Source organism: Plecotus auritus, assembly GCF_963455305.1.
Source record: "Plecotus auritus genome assembly, chromosome: 9".
NCBI lineage: Eukaryota > Metazoa > Chordata > Mammalia > Chiroptera > Vespertilionidae > Plecotus > Plecotus auritus.
The window spans coordinates 87,217,090-87,236,413 of NC_137783.1; the positions used below are offsets into that span (position 1 = coordinate 87,217,090).

Below are 19,324 nucleotides of genomic sequence, written 5' to 3' on the forward strand. Positions count from 1 at the left end.
TGATTTTTGAGATTCATATGTTATCATTGAGTTCAAAGTCATTAAATTTTGTTATTTTCCCCTCCGTGTATCTGCAATCTACCTCCTTCATTTATCTATTGTTTTCAGATTGTTCTCATCAATATTATTGACATTTGTGTTTACCTAAGCAAGTGCCTTACTAGACATTTTTATATCCAATTTTATAGGGACATAAAAGATTAATCTTTTTTTAAAATGTAGTTTTATTGATTTCAGAAAAGAAGGTTAGAGGGAGAGAGAGATAGAAACATCAATGATAAGAGAGACTCATTGATCGACTGCCTCCTGCACACCCCCTACTGGGGATCAAGTCTGCAAGCTGGGCATGTGCCCTAACCTGGAATCAAACTGTGACCTCCTATGTTAACCAAAATGGTTTTATGATGTCTAGGTAAATGAATCAGGAAAGATTATACTAAAGCAAACAATTATGGTTAATTCAGCTTGCTGTCAAAGTGATTAGAGGCATACCAAATGGAATTCTCACTCTTACCTGCTTCATTGGTGCGGATCATTCGAGATGGGGTGCTTGGATCTCCAGTCCCAATCGGATTGGTGGCAACCACTCTAAATTCATATTCCACCCAGGGGTTCAAGTCCACCGCCATGGCTGACTCCATATCCCCTGTTATGATTTCTGGGACTATGGAGAGACAGAGATTTCATGTCATTAGGAGATTTCATGTCATTAGGAGGACTGGAAAATGGTCACAACCAGCAATCAAGGGTACCACATGCACTGACAGGATCTGCAGGCTGATGCCTACTTCCTCATCACACATGGCCATGGCGTCACCTCTGGTCTCATTACTCAAATCAAAATCAATCTTCAGGAAGTAAGCACTTGTTGGAGTTATTTAGAATTCTTTCACCTCATCTTTATACATGAATTGCCATACTATAACTTGCCATTTTCTGTACTAAAAATCATTGTGTCAACCCCTCAGCCCCAGAGAAGACACCCAGTGATATAATTTAAGCAAACAGCTCTTCAATCTCTAGGGAAACTTCTTGAGCAGTTTGTCTCTTTCAGTTCTGGCAAACATGCTTAGCCACTTGGCAGTTCCAAGCAGCAGATTAACAACATACTTTTCCAATTTAAAAACTCCAGTTTGCAGGAGCTCAGCAGAATCTCTGAACTCTCCTTGGAGTGACTTTTGTACTAAATTTCGATTTTATTAAAGTATAAGATTGTGTGTCAATATAGTTACCACATAGTAAAACAATTTCTTACATCATATGATCTATTTGAGACTGCCTTTCTTGTTCACACATCTCTGCTGTCTAGGAAATATTTCTGGAAAAACATTTGTTGCAGGGGTAAAAATGGGGAAAGAAGAGGATTGCCCTTAGGATTTGCAAAGACCCCCTGGATTTGTATCCCGTCCTGGGTTTCTGTTTAATCATGGATGGGAGGGGCTGGGGGGCTCTTGATTTGATGTCTCAGTGCAGTTTTCGCTATGACAAGGTGGAATTAAATGCATTTGGATTTCTCATGAAAATCTCTTTTGAAATGTATCAAGAGAATTTTACCAAATAATCAACTCTGTGAAAGGTGAAGGCCGAGTATAGACAGTGTGGTTTGCCTGACAGATTTCACAGCCCTTGCACAGCTGATTTTTTAAAGCAGTGAAATGAAGACCTGGAAAAAAGTCTGTCACCTCTGCACTGGCAACTGAACAATAAATATATCTGGAGTCAAAGAGATGAGAGGTGGGGGGTGGGGGAGGGGAGGAGAGCCACTGTTCAGTCCATAGCTTGCTGAACTGCTGAGCTATGCCTGCCAAACATACAGGTGGGAAGGACAGATCCCCAGACACTCAGCCTTCCCCAACCCCTAACCTGCACTGTATTGCCAATACTTGCCTTGGGTCCACAAGCACTCACCTCACTGGTTCATGTATTTCAGTTTATGTCAGTCTCATCAAGCAACTCTAGACCTCTAGGTCATCTCTCATCTTTTTTACTCAAATCCCCATAGAATTCTGTTCATTTGCTTTTCTGTCCCAGTTCCCATCCTTCTTTACTCTTTGAAAATCCTTTTGATTTGACCATTGGAATTCATAATCCATCATGAGCAAAATTCCCTGTATACTCATTCTTTTCTCTGAACATTCTTCCAAGTGTTTAATAGTATCCCAAATCCCCTCTGAGGACACTTAATGCTTCTCAAGGGGTGGCCAACTTAAGTTACCCTAAAGAAGAATAACCAGTTCATCCCAGTTGTGTCTCTCTCTCCTCCCTACCACCAATCAAATGTCTCTAATAGATTTTTTCCCATCAACATAACAAGCATGCAGGTGTCTTTCTCACCAAACCAACCAAACCAAACCAAACCAAACCAAACCCAAACAAACAAAATTCTCTCAAATTTTCTTATCCTTCCAGCCTTCACTCAGTTTCTATGTTTCTTTTATAGCAAAACTTCTTGAGGGTTGTTTGTGCTATTACTTGCTGTCACTGATTATTTTTCTTCTATTCTCTTTTGAGCCCACTCCAATAAGTCTCTTATTCCTTGCATTCCATCTTAATTGATCCTGTCCAAATTACCAATGGTCTCTGTTACTAAAACCCTATGGTAAGATCTCTCTTCCTCATTTTCCTTGACCTAACATCATCCTTTGACACAGTTAATAATTCTGTTTGAAATATTTTTCAAAATTTAACTTCTGTTTTTCTTCTACCTGACATCTTTATCTGTCTCAGTTGCTGGCTTCTTTTCCTCTTCCAGATGCATTCCAGTTCTAGGAGCTCTTTCCCATTTCCTTACTCCATGGTGATCTAATCCAGTCTTAGAGTTTTAAATACCCTCTGTATGCTGATGCATCTAACATTTTCAGCAATGCACCTCCTCCCTAAACTCCAGGCTGATATGTCCAATAACTCATTAGATATTTCTACTTGGATAAGGCTTTCAACCTGAAGTTCCCCTAACTAGTTCTGGAGTATTTCTTATTTAGTGTATGCTGATTGCATTCTTATAGATTTTGTAGCCAAAATATTGGAGTTGTACTGAATTCCTTTCTTTTTCTCCTGTTTCACTCTACCCATAAGCAAATTATGACTGTAAAATATATTGATTTTTCCACCTCCTTTTGCAGAAAACTCCTTAAAAGAGTTGTCTATATTAACTTCTCTTACATTATCTCTTGCATCCGTTTTCGTGAGACTTGAGTCTTTACTATTGTACTAAAACTGCTATTGTCAAAGTCACCAATGATCTCCATGGTCAATCCTCAGTCCTCATCATATTGATATGTCATCAGCATTTGACATAGTTGATTAGATTCCCCTACTTCATTCTTTTGTCTTCCAGTATATCACACGGTCTTGGTTTTCCTTTGAACTAAATCGTTGCTTTCCCTCTGTATTCTTTGGTTGGTCGCTTTTCTCTACAACTTCTTACTATTGAAATGCTCTAGTCTTCCATTTTTATATTCTATTTTAAACTTATATCCTTGGAGATAACATGCAGCCTCATGATTTTAAATGTAATTTATATGCCAATAATTTCCCAATTGTTATTTTTATTTTAAGTCTCTCACTTAAAATCCAGGCTCATATGTACAGGGTGGGGCAAAAATAGGTTTCCAGTTGTTCATATGGAAAATATAATTAACAAATAATAATAACACAAGAATAAATTCTGTGTTTCATGTACTCATAACTATAAACCTACTTTTGCCCCATCCTCTACAATTACCTATTTGATATTCTTAGAGCCCCCATCTCCAAATATAGTCACAATGGGAGATTAGGGCTTCAACATTTGAATTTTGGCAGGGAGGGGGACTCAATACAGTCCATAGCAGGCAGGTTGAAATTTATTTATTCATTTATTTTTAAATAATTTTAAAAACTTTTCAATTATAGTTGACATACAATATTATATTAGTTTCAGGTGTATAACATAGTAGTTAGACATTTATATAACTTATGAAGTGATCACTCTGATAAGTGTAGTACCAATCTGACACCATACATATTTATTACAATATTATTGACTACATATCCTATGCTGTACTTTATATCCTTGTGATTGTTTTTATAACTGACAATTTGTACCTCTTAATCCCTTCCCCTTTTCACCTATTCCCCTAACCCCCCATTCCATCTTCAACCATCAAAATGTTCTCTGTATTTATGAGTTTATTTCTGTTTTGTTTGTTCATTTATTTTTATATTCTGCATATATTGAAATCACATGATAATTGTCTTTCTCTGTCTGACTTATTTCATTTAGCATAATGCCCTCTAGGTCCATCCATGTAGTAACAAATGGCAAGATTTAATTCTTTTTTATGGTTGAGTAATATTTGATTACATGTTTGTACCACATCTTCTTTATCCACTCGTCTATTGATAGACACAGGTTGCTTTTTTGGCTAGTGTAAATAGTGATGCAATAAACATAGGGGTGCATATTTTTAAATTAGTATTTTAAGGTTTCTTAAAATAAATACCCAGAAGTGGAATTACTGAGTGATATGGTAGTTCTATTTTTAAATTTTTTTTTGAGGATCCCCCATACCACACTGTTTTCCACCGTGGCTGCACTAATTTGCAATCCCACCAACAATGCATCAGGGCTCCCTCTTCTCCACAGCCACGTTGAAATTTAAAATAGAGTGGTTGGGATAAGCCTCACTGAGAAGGTACATTTGAATAAACTTTTGAAGGAAGTCTAGGTTTAGCTATGCCAATATCTGAGGGGAAACATCCCAGGTTGAAGAAGTAAATAGTGTAAAGGCATTAGAAGCAGTATATGCAGGAACATGAGAAGATCAGTGAGTCAGGAACAGAGTGAGTTTTAGGGATACCACAGTACTTTTGATCCTCTTTACAATACTGTCTTTATGTTTTCCATTCATTAAGTTCTAAAATATTATATAATGTCCTTGTTTATTAGTTCTTTCTTTATTGTTTGTCCTCACCCATGAGAATACAATCTTCACAAGGATAGGTATTTTTTGTTTTGTTTTGTTCACTCATATATTCTAAGTGCCTAGAATACTAGCTGAAAGCTGCTTGATAAATTTTTATCGAATGAATAAAAGGGGAGTTCAAATAGTTGTGATAAAAATTGGAACAGTTTCTGTTTTAATTTTGATGTAATTATTCAGGCTGTATGTTTAAAAGGAACTTTAATTTAAAACATAAAAATATTCTTCCTCCCAAAGCTACATACATTTATATTTTCTTACCATATAGATTTTAAAGTTTCCTTCCCTTATCCCACATCTTTTCCACCATCCTTAATTCTAATCTCTCTTTAAAAAGGAAAACAAAAATAAAATTTAGAAATTCAAAATTCATTGCTACTTTGTAAGGGCTACAAAAAGCAATGATAATATTTTTGATGAAATAATGTGCAATATGAAATAAATTAGAAACAAACTTTTAAATAAAAATTAGGATTTTTGATTTCAAAAGTAATATTGTGTAGATTAAAACAAATGGAGAATGTATACCAAAGTAAATATTTTTAAAGCCCGGCAGGTATCTATAATAATAAAAGGGTAATATGCTAATTAGAATGAAAGTTCTTCCAGACAAAGCCAGGCCAGAGGGAAGCCAGTCTGGGTTCCGGGTGCCAGAGGGAAGCTGGTGCCGGCAGCCAGGAGAAGGAAGGCCTACTCTTTATATTATAAAGATGTTCTTTCTGGAAAAATGGGGATAAGACTATTTCAAAGAAAACATTCTGCTTCAGAGACAACACTAAAGACAGTGGAGGATCCCATATTGATTCAGGGAGAAACTTGTCAAAATGCCTTCTAGTGAAATAATTTCATCCAAGACTTTAATTAAATAATTATATGAAAACTAAATAAGCCTGTCTGGTTGACAAATGCAATCAACCAATCAATCAGTGGAAAACATCCAACGACAGAAGATGTATCCACTGATAGAAGAACAGTAAATGACATATTTGAATGAACAATGACAAATCAATTCTATGATTATAAGTGATTTGTTATTTCTAAACAGACAGTTAAAAACTAGGTCAGCTGATTCTGCTCAGTAATATGAAGAAGAGAGTTAGGTTTCTAAATCAAAAGCAATTTGTTTGACCAGGAAAGGGGTCTGCCAGTGAAATTATTTTCTATCATTGTTTTCATACTCTCTTCAAAATGAGTAAATTAGTCCCATTCCCAGTCACCTGATGGGAGTCTGATTTGGAGGTAGGCAGTATTAATAAGTTAATTCCAGATGTGCTCAGCTAGAAGGTCCAGGTGCAACTCATTACTTCATTTGTCAAAAATGAAGAACTCACTATTCTTTGTATTCATGTTGATGTATGAAGGAATCTTAAGTGCTTTTTAAATACTAGCTTATGAATTGCATTAACTTTATCAGAGAGTTCAAACCCATTTTTTTTTCTAATAGGTATTTATGCCTTACAGCTTATCTCTACTGAAATTGTTTTAGATGAGGGAGTGACTATTAAAACAAAAGGCCTACTGCTGATGTGGCTCTAGAGGGATTTCTTTCCCTGTCAGGAGCATGAAAGAAGTTGTGTCAGACTGTGCTAGGAGCTGGTAAAAGCAGAATACATTTAAAACAGCTATTTTAGAGCACACAAGCATTGAGGATTGATCCTTGGCAAGTTTGCCTGGAGGATGTCATGCCTCTACCAGTAGCTCCAAGAGATGCTGAGTTTTGGAAAAATGAGTGGCCTCATTAGGTTAAGAGACATCCTGTTAGAGCCCTATTGCTATCAAGGGAAAATAAAATCGATCATTTATAGAAATATATTTCTGAAAAATGTCTCTTTTCTTATACATTGCAATCATCGATTTTTTAATAAGTACATGCTGAACAGAATTTTAAAAACTCCTAACTTAAAGTGTTTCCAGCATTCAAATTATATTTGAAAAATAAAGATGTAACTTTATAGTAAGGACTTCTAAAACAAATAACCCCAAAACTAACATTTAGTTCAAATGCCTGAGCTCCCCCCAACATACAATCTCATTTGTCCATAGCTTATGCCAAAATATTCAAAGTTTATATAAGTATACATGTATATATACATATACAAATATGTATATAAATACACACACACACATTATCTAGCTATCTTTCAATCATCTATCAAACAACAAAAAGTGGAAACAGGTGAACCAAGATGTTAGAAACCAAGCAATAACAGTATCTAGGAATCTATGGGTGTAGTAGGAGGAAGAATTGATGTCCTGGATTGGCATACCATGAGTTAAGGTCAGAGGGACTAGAACATGGGCATATGACGAGCAAGTAAATGTGTATTGCAATGTACCCACAAGGAAACGTCCTCAAGTAGTAAGTTGTATGGGCAGTGAGGCAAGAGTGGGCAGGGAGCATAGCAGCAGGCAGGAGAATGGATTTGTTGAGTGCATACATAACACCAGATCTGAAGGGGAATCCATTTCCTGGCTGCAGAACAAAAGACTTGGGCCGTCACACTGAGGATAATTTGGGAGCACTGGGGCAGAGGTTGTAAGTAATCTTGTGTAAACCTGTTCATGTGGCTCGAATTTGTGTCCTTTTCAGAGTCATCTACCAAACTTAGAGATTCCCCTAATTTCTTGGATCTGCAGAGGCATCACAGGGTTAAAATGGAGCCAGAAATGAGGCCAATACCCACAATTATGTATATTACAAAATAAATATGTGTACATGTATTGAACACAATAATGACGATCAAACTGAATTCTATAAATTAATATAGATACCTAATATCAAGAAAAACTTGAATTACATTTTGCAGGTAAATATATTTCCTCCCTGTGCAAATTGTAAATTTTTAAACAAACTTAAGTTTTTCTCAAATTTAATTTAAGCAACAAAATGGACGACGTCACTCCTGTAACATAAGTTAATTGAGTTTTATGGTTACTGCACTCAAATACTTTATTAATTTTATATTTTACTTCTAAACAGGCAAATTGATTTTATATGTAGGCAGTAAAACAAAATCACAAATCCCTACTCAGTAGGGACAACTGCATCTGAAGATTGGATTGTGTAGACATTACGTACTTTTTAAATACCAATTTGTTAAATAAGTTCCTAATAACTATCTGGAGAGTATGATGCTACATATCTTTATAAATAGACATTTTTGGAGAGATAGTGGAAGTTTAGTTGTTACATGGAATTGAAACCATCTGAGAAGGAATGATTTTTGAAATAATTAAGATATGATGCAAATATCTTAGAAGCAGGCATTAAAATTCTGTATTATTTTAAATAATGTAATTTGATGTTAGATTTTCTTTTTCTGTGTGATTATAAAGAGGTAGCACAAGGAACTGGAGTAATGATCTGTGGTGGTGACTTGAATCTTTACAATAAAATTTCATGGAATTTTATAGAACTTACACTAAAAGTAGCATACAAAAACTGGTGAAATAGGAATATAGTCTGTAGTTTAGTTAATAGCTTTGCAGCAATGCCATCTTTCCGATTTGATAATAGTGCTATTGTTATGTTATCCTGGGGGGACTCTGAGGGCTGAGTCCACAGGAAATCTGTGTTATTTGGCAATTTTTATGTGAGTCTAAAGTTATTTCAATAAGTAAACAAACAAACAAATATAAATGATGTGGTTCCTCCCTGGGAATTGAGGAGAGAAAAAAGCAAGGCAGCCTTATTAAAAGAAGAAAATAATGGTTAATCTATAATAATGAAAGGGTAATATGCAAATTGATCGAATGGCCGAGCAGCAGAATGACTGTCCGGGGCTGCGAGGGCCTACCCTTGCACAAATTTTGTGCCTTGGGCCTCTAGTATTGTAATAAATGATAACATTTCAAGAATCCAAAAAGATTCCTCTGAAATTGTCAGTGTGTGTGTGTGTATATATATATATATATATATATATATATATATATATGGCAAAATAGCTCATGATGGGAAGCTGCTCTGATTACATCTGATATTTACTTTGAACCTCTTACCTGTTTTCACTGTTTGCCAGCCCAGGGAGAATGGGCTGCGAGCCTGCAGGTTGTAGGAGGAGATCGGGCTGTGGTTGTCAGCTGCTGGACTCCAGGAGAGTGTGGCTGTGTTTTCGGTGATCTCTTCAACGATCACTATCCCTGGTGGGCCTGGGGGACCTGCAGGCAAAAGAGAATGGATAAAGTTGAGTACAGGTTGTGATAAAGAGCCATGAGAAATTGTAATTCCATGAAGACTTAATAAAACTATGTAATTGTCTTTAATGAAATACGATTTAGCAATAAAAATTGGAAGTAAAAAGTGATGGGATGCAAGCTGGTTTTTATTATTTCTGGGGGTAAAATAATTATAGATTAGTCTTTTTTCTAGTACTATGTGCTTAGAGGCAACTACCAATTACCATTATATTTTATAGGAAAAGAAAAAAATAGAAACAAGCCCAAGAATGCAGATATCAACTCTGGCTGTTGAAATCAATCACAGCTTATAGAGGCAGCAACAGGAAGTGGTAGGCAATGCTATCAGGCACAAAAACTATCCCGTTATTACTAACAAAGTATAGGTGTACAGGCCTATTTTTCATGCCCAGGAAACCTAAAATGTACAAATATTCTAATGTGACTATAAGTAGCCTAAGCTTTTACAGGGGAGATCTGAAAGTTCAGATCAAGGAATACTAGAAATGAGGTATAAAAATTGTGGGAAGTTAAAAGGATGGTGTGGTTATATTATTATTATTATTAATTTTTATATTATTCATTGTATGAGTCAGAGAAGGTTATTTCACTTTTGATTATGAAAAATTGATGTAGAATGGTGATGATTAATCTATATACATGTATGTAGACTCTAGCTTGAAGAAACAACCATGATCTGATATGAGGAGAAATATACCTTTGTATTATAACTTCTGAAATAGCATTTAAAAATATGTACTTACATTTTATTCGTTAAAAAGTAATTGGTTTCTTATTGATATTTTTCTATTCCTAACATGGTTAATTCAAGCTGCAAGGACACTTTTATTTTCAATTAAGGAAAACCTCACACTTAAGTACTTTGTTTTCTGAATTAGTCCTTACGTAGGAAGTTGATGTTTGGATTTGGTGATTATGAAGCCTGAACAGTAAGGGCTGAATTGGACTGTAACAAGCTAAGAAATGGGATGCTAAAGAGATGGGGGTGGTTAGAAAAGACCTTTTGGTAGAGAATTTTAAATTTAAAAGCCTCATTGGGCAAATGACATTTTTAGGAAATGAGAAATTAACTTTTTTTAATCCTCACCTGAGGATATTTTTCCATTGATTTTTAAAGAGAGTGGAAGAGAGGAATATCGATGTGATAGAAAATGATTGGTTGCCTCCTGCATGTGCCCTGATCAGGGCAAAGGCCGGGGAGAAGCCTGCAACCGAGGTACTCTTGTCTTCGACTGGAATCAAACCAGGGACCCTTCGGTCCACACACTGACGCTCTCTGCACTGAGCTAAACCGGCTAGGGCAAAATTAACATTTTTTATCAAGACTGAGAAGAACCAGCAGCAGATAGCAGAGACCAAAGATTTAGAAGACAGGGACTATTCTATCAGGAAGGTGACAAAATATTAGGATTGTGTGCAAAAGTACTGAAAATAATTATGAGAAGTAACAGTTTTTCCTCTAGGAGAAATGAAGAAAGAAACAAAAATATAGAGAGAAAGCTTTTGGGCAGCTGAGAGAGCTCATTTGGCAAGGTTCTCTTAATTTTTTCATTAAAGAGTAAGTAAAGGCAATTGCCTGATAATGGGACTGGGAGCTAGAGGAGAATGGGAAATGTCTGGAATAAGTACATGATAAGAGAGGAAAGACATGACTGTAAATATTTTGGAAAAGTATTGAGGTTCAAATTTGGTTCAATAGCACCATTTTGAAGTAGAACTGACTGAATAAGCAAGGTTAGGCTGGAAAGCCAGGACTAGGGACAGAGAAAATAGTTAATTGGGTCCATTCAAGTTTAGGAGTTTGTAAATTTGGTATGACTTATTATCAAAGTTGCCAATGTATGAATGACCATGGCTTCAAGGTGGACTAGGGAGTCATGTAAAGACAGAATGGTGCTGATAGGCTAGAATAAAAAAAAAAGAGTAAAGAAAACCAGATTATTATGAGGGGGAATTATAAGCATCAAAACTTGTGTTGTGAGAAGAAAAATTGCACAATTTGTAGGATACTTTTAAATGAGAACCATGTTTATCTAGAATGAAGTGGAGAATATGATTACTAGGGCTGAGAAGGTCAAGGACTTATGAAAGAGTATGTTTGACGTGTCACTCGTATGAATGTTCAAAGTATTAAAATAATGGCTACAGATAAAATGAGGAAAATAAATGAGATCCAGGTGCTGAAGAAGAAGTCTAACAAGTTATTAGACTGTGGTGACAGGGATATGGAGGAGAGACTATAATGATGATAATATAATGATAAGACTATTAACTGTAATAACGATACTAACAACTACCATATCAAGGCACTGATTTAAGTATTTTGCAAACATTAATTGGTTCATGTATTTCTATGTTACTGGAGTGGGCTTTAGTATTTGTATTTCATAGAGAATGTAATGGAATCTAAAAGAGATTGTTTAGTCAATAAGAGATAAATACATCACTTAGTCAATAACCTTATTGTACGTCAGGTCTTATGCCAGGCAGTGGGTGTCAGAGAGTCCATTCTAATGAGAAGTTATTTGCCCAAGTCCCTGTGTTAGTGAACAGCACAGTTGAGATTTAGCCCTTTGGTTCTGAGCTCCCTTTATTTTGTTAACCTAGGAGTTGCTTCAGTTGAAGGAAGAAAAGAACAAGTAAAGGCTCATGTTAAGGGAAAGGCACTTTTAAATCATGTGGGAGAGATAGAGATGGCTTTTAAAAATCCATTTCGGGCTCTGTGGCAGCTTGTGGCCACCATCTCTCCCTTCCCTGCCTGTACATGCAGGTCATTACCTTATTGAAAAGTGAAGCCTTCTGCACTTTCACTTCCTTCCATCTGGGCTGGCCTGGGACTATTTGACCCAAAAGATAACAGTAGCAGTGACATTGCTTGACTTTTGAGGAGAGGTTATAAGCAGTTGTGCAAGCTTCATCACAGGTCTTGTGGAATGTTCATGGGAAAATCCAGCTGCCTTAGTTAGAAGTCTGATTGAACAGAGGCTACCATTCTGTAAGCAAGTCTAAGCTAGCCAATTGGAAAGGCTCATGGACAGAGTGAGAGCCAACTGGCCCCCAGCTATTCCAGACATCCCAGACTAGGCACCAGACATGTGAGTAAGGAAGTCATTTATTCGAGCTTCAGCCACCACGAGTCTCCTGTGCATGAGCAATCCCAATAAGAACCTGGCTGTGCCCGTCAGCTGCCGACAGTATGAGAACAAATAATAGATTGATGTTTCAAACCACTAAGTTTTGGGGCAGCAGTGGATAATTGGAACAGATTTCAAAATAATTTAATTTGAGAGTTTGTTCATAGATAGGAAAATTTTCAGTTTGATTTTTAAGATATTATGAAAACAGACTTGAAATTTAGCTAATGTGTTCAAACAGGGTTAATTATCAGCATAATTCAATTCTCGAGGCCTTCTGTATTGTTCCATTTCATCCATTATATGTATTTACCTCTGCAAAAAGCATTTATTAACAACCACCTCTGTGTGATAAAAAATATTGTGGAAAATAGCTTTGTTAACTTAAATAAAATTATTTGTCTTCTGAGTATTATAGCTCTATGAAAATGTTTAAATTAGTTCTCTTAAAAGGTATATTTATTAATAGATAATAGGTAGTTGCTCTAAATAATGTTTTAAGAACTTCAACTAGAACAAAAAATAAAATGTACAATATAATTGACAAATCACCAAGTATTTTTCTCTATATGTGTCTATTTTACAATATAGTACATCACAAAATAATCAGTGACAGTAAACAAGGTTTATGCATCTTGGATATGATTGTGGCTGTGCAATTATTTATAATTACAAAGCATTATAAAGAACAAACTGTCCAATCATGTAATGCTCAAATCATAAAATCTTATGATAGAATATTAGGCATATTAGGCAGCCATTAAACTGCTTAATACATCAAACTATTTAATGATATGGGAAATGTTTACAATATAAGTGAAAATAGTGGAATGCAACTTTATATGTAAAGATAAATGTATAAATAGTAATTTGCCAAATACATAAATGAAAAGACTGGAAAAAAGAGCATTAAAGTATACATAATAGTTATTGCTTGGAGGTGAGGATATAGATGATTTAAATTGTATTCTTTATACTTGTTTGGGTTTTCAAATTCTGTGCAATAAGCAAGTATTCATTATAAAGTTATTTTTAAAGTCATTATTTTAAAGAAAACCTCTATATCGTGATACGTATGTGCTAGTCTAAGTGTATCCTATTTAACTAAACATTTACTGAATGCCAAGTATGTTTAAAACACTGTGCTGATGGTGGGAGATGGGGGTCAGGTGGAAATGAATGGTTTACAGGAGGACAAAATAGGATTCCAGCTTCAGTTGTATTAAAATCCAGTGGCAGATTTTTTTTTTACAAAGAAACAAATGTCAGGCAGTGACAATGTTATGTTTAAGTGCTTTGGGAGTATATTTTATATCTCATTATAACACTTGTTACATTGATTATAATTATTTTCTATAATTTCTATTTGTCTGAATAGTCAACATGGTATTTGGCATCTATTAGACCCTTAGTAAATATTTGTAGAAGAAGAGATGAAAGGAAAAAGGGAGAAAAAAAAAAGTCCAGGGGGAGTTATGTTTTGAGTTTGAAACATTGTGTAACAACAAGTAAAATATATTTTAAAATAATTATTGTTAAGACAAATATCCAATATGATAGCCTTTCTTGTTAAATAAAAAAATATTTGAATTAACATTTTTTTGGTCAAGCTTAGAGTGCGATGGTAATAAAAATGACAGAACAGCTCCATGAATGAATATAAACCTTCTCATGATTTAAAAAGGTTCATTATTATTAGAAATTTACTATGGACAGATCATTTTTCTAAATTATTTTTTTTTAAATCCTCACCTGAGGATATTTTTCCATAGATTTTCAAGGAGAGTGGAAGAGAGAGGAAAAGACAGAGAAAAATATTGATGTGATAGAATGCGGTCTCCATCCCCAGTGTGGGGCGTGTAGGAGGCAGCCATATGTTGATTCTCTCTCATCATTGATATTTCTATCTCTCTCTCGCTCTCCCTTCCTCTCTGAAATCAACAAAAATATATTTTAAAAAACCCACAAATATGATATAAAGGTCTTGTTTTTTCATGTCATTAGCATAACAAAGACAATGTTACATAATCATAACACTTGAAATTAACTGAAGTCATCTAGTTCAACCCTATTATTTTTCAGATGAGGAAGGAGTACTTGAGATAGAAAAATGCCTCCTCAATAACAAAGAAACAAACAAACAAAATAACAAAACAGTCCTCCTGTTTGGGAGGAAAAATTTGTTGAAGCGGGAGTCAGTTTTAGTCTTGACAACCAGTGGAGTGATATTTCTTGTTCAAAGCAAATTATGACAAGTCAATGTGGTAACAAACAGGAAGTTAAATGCTGGTTTCTTGTAAAATTACTTTTAGATAACACCTTGTGTGGTGGACTTTAGCGTTCTCATAGTATAACTGTCTCACCTTCCTGAGAAATAGTTCTTACAAACCTTCCCAATGCTGAGACTGAACCCCTAGTGCAGCCACTTTTCTGGCTCTTTCTCACCTAAATAAGATCACATTCGCTACCTGAGCTGACACCCACTGATTCAACGAGCATACCAATTGTTATATGCTATTTTTTACTCTGAAAATCTATTCAGTTTGTTTTCATTTGATTTTGGGAACTTTCATGTTATTTTTCTCACATGGAAGTTTTACATGGAAAATTACATGTGTTGGGATTCAAAACATTAAGTGGGCTTTTTCATTTAAACTGTTACAGGGGTTCTCAAACTTTTTAAACAGGGGGCCAGTTCACTGTCCCTCAGACCGTTGGAGGGCCGGACTGTAGTTTAAAAAAAAACAACTATGAACAAATTCCTATGCGCACTGCGGGCCCGGGACCAGTCGGCTGCTAAGCAGGACAGGCAGCGGCACCCGGCAGGCCGGATAAATGTCTTTGGCGGGCCACATGTGGCCCGCGGGCCATGGTTTGAGAACACCTGGTTTGATATCAAATATGCCATGGTATCTTAAATTCTATTTTCAAGCCCTTAAATATTGCTTGGTTGCAGGCATCTCTTACTTCTAAACACACAGAGGAATGGCAGGCATTCATGGAAGCAAAGTCCTGAACTTGTCTTCTAACACCAAATGAAGAGGAGATTTAGCTCCTGTCTAGACCAGGGGTGGGCAAACTTTTTGACTTGAGGGCCACAATGGGTTTTGACTTGAGGGCCAGAACAAAAGGATGGATGGAGTGTTTGTGTGAACTAATATAAATTCAAAGTAAACATCATTACATTAAAGGGTATGGTCTTTTTTTTTTATTTCAATAGTTTTATTCATTTCAAACATTTTAACAAGAAGACTGTAAACACTAATTATTATAATTTGAAACTTCAAAAAATGGAGGAATCATAGCACAATAACATACCTTATATTGAAGATGGCAAAGGCAAAATAAAATTGCCTAACAAAGGAAAGGTACAAAAGCCTTTCAAATTAAACTTAAATATAATAAAATAATTTAAAACTAAAACAAATAGAAAAGAACAAAATGTGTAAACAGTAAATTAAACATTTTCTTTAGTGCAACTTCCAAATTATGCCCGGGACGTAGATGTAGATGGCAATGTAGACTGGGTTGAAAGGTTTTTGGTCTTTAAAACATCAACTTCAGTGGGAACAGTGTTGTTGGTCTCCTTTTTAGCTAATGCTCTGATACTGTGCTCTCCAGGGGCGTGTCTCCCTACATCACCACAGTAACGTGTCTATGCATTCCCAGGGTGATGTCGGGGGACGCATCCGCATGCATTACAAGGAGCCTCTGGAAGATTGAGAGGTTGTTCCTTCTACTGAATGGGCGGATATAAATCCGTCCACTCAGAAGAAGGAGCTGCAGCCGTGTTTCCCCACGTTGCCATGTTAACACTGCTGCTGGTGAAGGAGCGGAGGGGAGAGCAAGAGAACCCTCCGCTCTTTCGGCTCCGCGGGCCGGATAGAACAGCCGAACAGGCCGGATCCGGCCCGCGGGCCATAGTTTGCCCACGGCTGGTCTAGACCATTAGATTGATGTAGAAGAATAAGCTCAGTAACTCAGGCCACAAAGAATAGTTTTTTATTTTTATCATGTACTTAAATTATATGCCATGAACCATCCAGTGCAAGAACCATTTTGCATAGACACAAATAAAAAAGTATAAATAACAATGAAGCATTTCATTAAAAAGTAATAATCAATGTTGTGAATAGATTTTCTATAGTTCATCATGCATTAATACCTATTGATAAGTGGTTGTTGAGTTTTTCACCTTTTATAATAGAATTATGAGGAATTATGATACAACCTTATTTAGGAAGCATGGTGTATTGATAATATTTTTATGCAAAAAATGTTTCCTGACGTACTCTTGATATACTAGGCTGGCAAAGTGCAACTTCATAAAGTATTGCATCTTTCCTTCTTTAAGTTCTTAGATGCTTCCTTACCATCCTAAGTTCCTCATGAAGTCTAGAGGATGTTGTTAGATTTCTTATAATTTACTAACCTAATTTCTTATTATTTACTAACCTTTCTTAATGTTTCAAGCCCATGAGAATAAACAACTCTTTTTTTTTTTTTTACTAGAAGCAGTTAAGGATTGGAATGAGAGATGAACATTTCAAATTATTTTTTTCAAAAGCAAGTTTATTTTCAATTAATTGGCTAATGCTTCCCATTTATCATATCTATCATAATCATATTCATTATTATTATTATTACCTACATACCTATATACCTATATACTTATATACCTATATACTTATATACCTATATACCTATATACCTACATACCTATATACCTATATACCTATATACCTATATACCTATATACCTATATACCTATATACCTATATACATGTCATCTATGTAACCTGGTTTCTCAGCATACAATTCTTGTCCCTCCTCACTTGTTTATTTAACATCTGTTTAGGCTTCAAATTTCAAATCTCTGCTTCAGTTTTACTTCCTTGTAGGAGACATTCTCTGAATGCACTGTCTAGATACTGTCACTCCACTATTTATTCATAGTGCTATTACCTCTCATTCATAGTTGAAATCACAGTTGAAGCTTTCTAATATTTATGTGATTCTTTTATTAACGGTGGCATTCCTCTTTGGATTTTAGGTACAGGAGAGCTGGAATTGTGCTTATAATTTGCTCACTACTGTATTTCTAATGCCTAGCACAGTGCTCAGCATGTAGTCTGTTATAAATATCCTATCTAATAAAAGAGTAATATGCAAATTAACCATCACTCCACGACAAAATGGCGGCCCCATAGCCACAAGATGGCAGTGCCTAGTCCCCTCAGTCCCGCTGCTGGAGTGTCCAGGCCTGTCCGCTGGAGCAGCGAGGCTGGATCCGCTGCCAGAGGGGGCAGATCCAGCCTCCGCACTCCACTGCTGCTGCAGCGTCTGGGCCTGTCAGCCCCACCGGGGTTCGCAGGGACCGAGCGGTGAGGCTGGATCCGCCCCCAGACACGGCAGATAGAGCCTGGACAGCAGGGCTTGGGGGATTCCTTAGAGTGGTGGCAGCGGGGAAGCCCCAGGACCAGCAGACAGAGCCCAGACAGCAGGGCTTGGGGGCTTCCTTAGCGCGGCGGCAGCAGGAGCACCCCCAGGCCCAGAAGTCAGAGCCCAGACAGCAGGGCTTGGGGGCTTCCTTAGCGCGGCGGCAGCAGGAGCACCCCCAGGCCCAGAAGTCAGAGCCCAGACAGCAGGGCTTGGGGGCTTCCTTAGCGCGGCGGCAGCAGGAGCACCCCCAGGCCCAGAAGACAGAGCCCAGACAGCAGGGCTTGGGGGCTTCGTTCACAGGGTGATGGCGGGGAAGCCCCAGGCCCAGCAGACAGAGCCTGGACAGCAGGGCTTGGGGGCTTCCTTAACACGGCAGTGGTGGGGAAGTCCCCAGACATGGCAGACAGAGCACACTGCAGGGCATTGGGGCTTCCTTCACATGGCACATGGTGGCGGCAGGCAGAGAGTGGACAGCAGGGCATGGGGGCTTCATCTCCATGGCTGCAGAGAAACCCCCAGACCCCGCAGAGAGCAGAGAACCACGGGCGTGGGCCTAAGCCATCAGTAGGACATCCCCTGAGAGCTCCTGGATTGTAGAAGGTGCAGGTTGGGCTGAGAGACCCCCATGCACGAATTTTGTGCACTGGGTCTCTAGTAGATTTATAATATACAAGAGGCCCGGTGCATGAAATTAATGCATGGGGGGGTGTGTCCCTCAGCCTAGCCTGCACCCTCTCAAATCTGGGACCCCTCAAGGGATGTCCAACTGCCCTACAGGGATCGGGCCTAAATGGGCAGTCGGACATCCCTCTCACAATCCAGGACTGCTGGCTCCCAACTGCTTGCCTGCCTGCCTTCCTGATTGCCCCTAACTGCTTCTGCCTGCCAGCCTGATCACCCCCTAACCACTCCCCTGCCAGCCTGATTGATGCTTAACTGCTCCCCTGCTAGCCTGATTGCCCCTAACTTCCCTCCCCTAAAGGCCTGTTCACCCCTAACTGCCCTCCTCTGCCGACCTGCTCACCCCTAACTGCCCTCCCTTGCAGGCCTGGTCCCTCCCAACTGCCCTCCCCTGCTGGCCTGATCTCCTACAACTGCCCTCCCTTGCAGGCTTGGTCCCTCCCAATTGTCCTCCCCTGCTGGCCACCTTGTGGCAGCCATCTTGTGTCTACATGGGGGCAGCCATCTTTGACCACATGGAGGAGCCATCTTGTGTTGGAGTGATGGTCAATTTGCATATTACTCTTTTATTAGATAGGATAGAGGCCTGGTGCATGGGTGGGGACCGGCTGGTTTGCCCTGAAGGGTGTCCCAAATCAGGGTGGGGGTTCCCTGGGGCTTGGGGCAGCCTGGGCAAGGGGTCTGTGGTAGTTTGCAGGCCAGCCACACCCCCCAGCAACCCAAGTGGAGACCCTGGTATCTGGGATTTATTTATCTTCTGTAATTGAAACTTTGTAGTCTTGAGCAGAAGCCAGAGCAGGCCAGGTCGGGCAGGAAGCGTGGCTTCCTCCATCACCAGAGGCAACCCAAGCCTCCGGCTGGCTCCAAGTCTGTGGCTGCCGCCACATTTGTTGGGTTAATTTGCAT

The 19,324-nt window shown here is 37.9% G+C and overlaps 1 protein-coding gene across 1 annotated transcript in view; it reads right to left on the reverse strand.

The window, feature by feature from the left end:
- CNTN5 (contactin 5) overlaps positions 1-19,324 on the reverse strand; it is a 1,155,131-nt gene that overhangs the window by 70,217 nt on the left and 1,065,590 nt on the right. Inside the window, exons 17-18 of the mRNA XM_080642588.1 lie at positions 8,964-9,122; positions 515-664 (exon numbers count right to left, since the gene is read on the reverse strand). Of these exons, the coding sequence (XP_080498714.1) occupies positions 515-664; positions 8,964-9,122 (309 nt within the window). The remainder of the gene's footprint in view (positions 1-514; positions 665-8,963; positions 9,123-19,324) is intronic.